The following is a 603-nucleotide window of genomic DNA, read 5'->3' as shown; positions in this document are numbered from 1 at the left end:
TCTGCTAGCAAGCATAGCAAGCTAGTTCAAAAGGAGAGCTAGTTAAACTAGTGCTACAGAGGCATACATGCATTAACCATCTCTCTTACCTTTGTTCTTCTTCTTGGAGAATCCCAAAATGTCAATCTGTTTATACTTTGATTTCTTCATTATGTCGCAAATGAAATCAGCTCTGTAACATCCTTGAAATGAAATCCACTTGATCGACTGGCAGGCTGTCCTCCTCGACAAGTGCGCGCAGTTGCAGAGTTTGACTTTGAATCTGTCCAATCCTTACCCCGGAAAAAATGCTTGGTGACGCCACTGTCTTTTATTATCCCTCCAGACTCTGTCAGGCTGGTGAATGGGACCAGTCTGTGTATTGGGGGGGTCAGGAGCTTGTGTGTGTGTGGGGGGGGGCAGCAGAGCAGGGAGGGAGTTGAGTGTCCTGACAGCTTGGTGTATGAAGCTGTCCCTCAGTCTGCTGGTCCTGGCCTGGAGGCTCTGTAGTCTCCTCCCCGATGGCAGCAGGCTGAAGAGGGTGTGTGACGGGTGAGTGGAGTCACCAACAATGCAGAGGGCTTTGCAGGTGAGGCGGGTGATGTAAATGTCTTGGAGGGGGGG

At 50.2% G+C, this 603-nt stretch overlaps 1 protein-coding gene across 1 annotated transcript in view; it reads left to right on the top strand.

Moving 5' to 3' along the window:
• Positions 1 to 442: 442 nt before the first annotated feature.
• LOC126395948 (uncharacterized) overlaps positions 443 to 603 on the top strand; it is a 4,995-nt gene continuing 4,834 nt past the window's right edge. Inside the window, exon 1 of the mRNA XM_050053751.1 lies at positions 443 to 531. Within this exon, the coding sequence (XP_049909708.1) occupies positions 443 to 531 (89 nt within the window). The remainder of the gene's footprint in view (positions 532 to 603) is intronic.

The sequence above is a fragment of the Epinephelus moara genome, chromosome 9, assembly GCF_006386435.1.
Source record: "Epinephelus moara isolate mb chromosome 9, YSFRI_EMoa_1.0, whole genome shotgun sequence".
Taxonomy (NCBI): domain Eukaryota; kingdom Metazoa; phylum Chordata; class Actinopteri; order Perciformes; family Serranidae; genus Epinephelus; species Epinephelus moara.
Note: the sequence above shows the minus strand (reverse complement) of the source record. Positions and strands in the feature narration are given on the sequence as shown.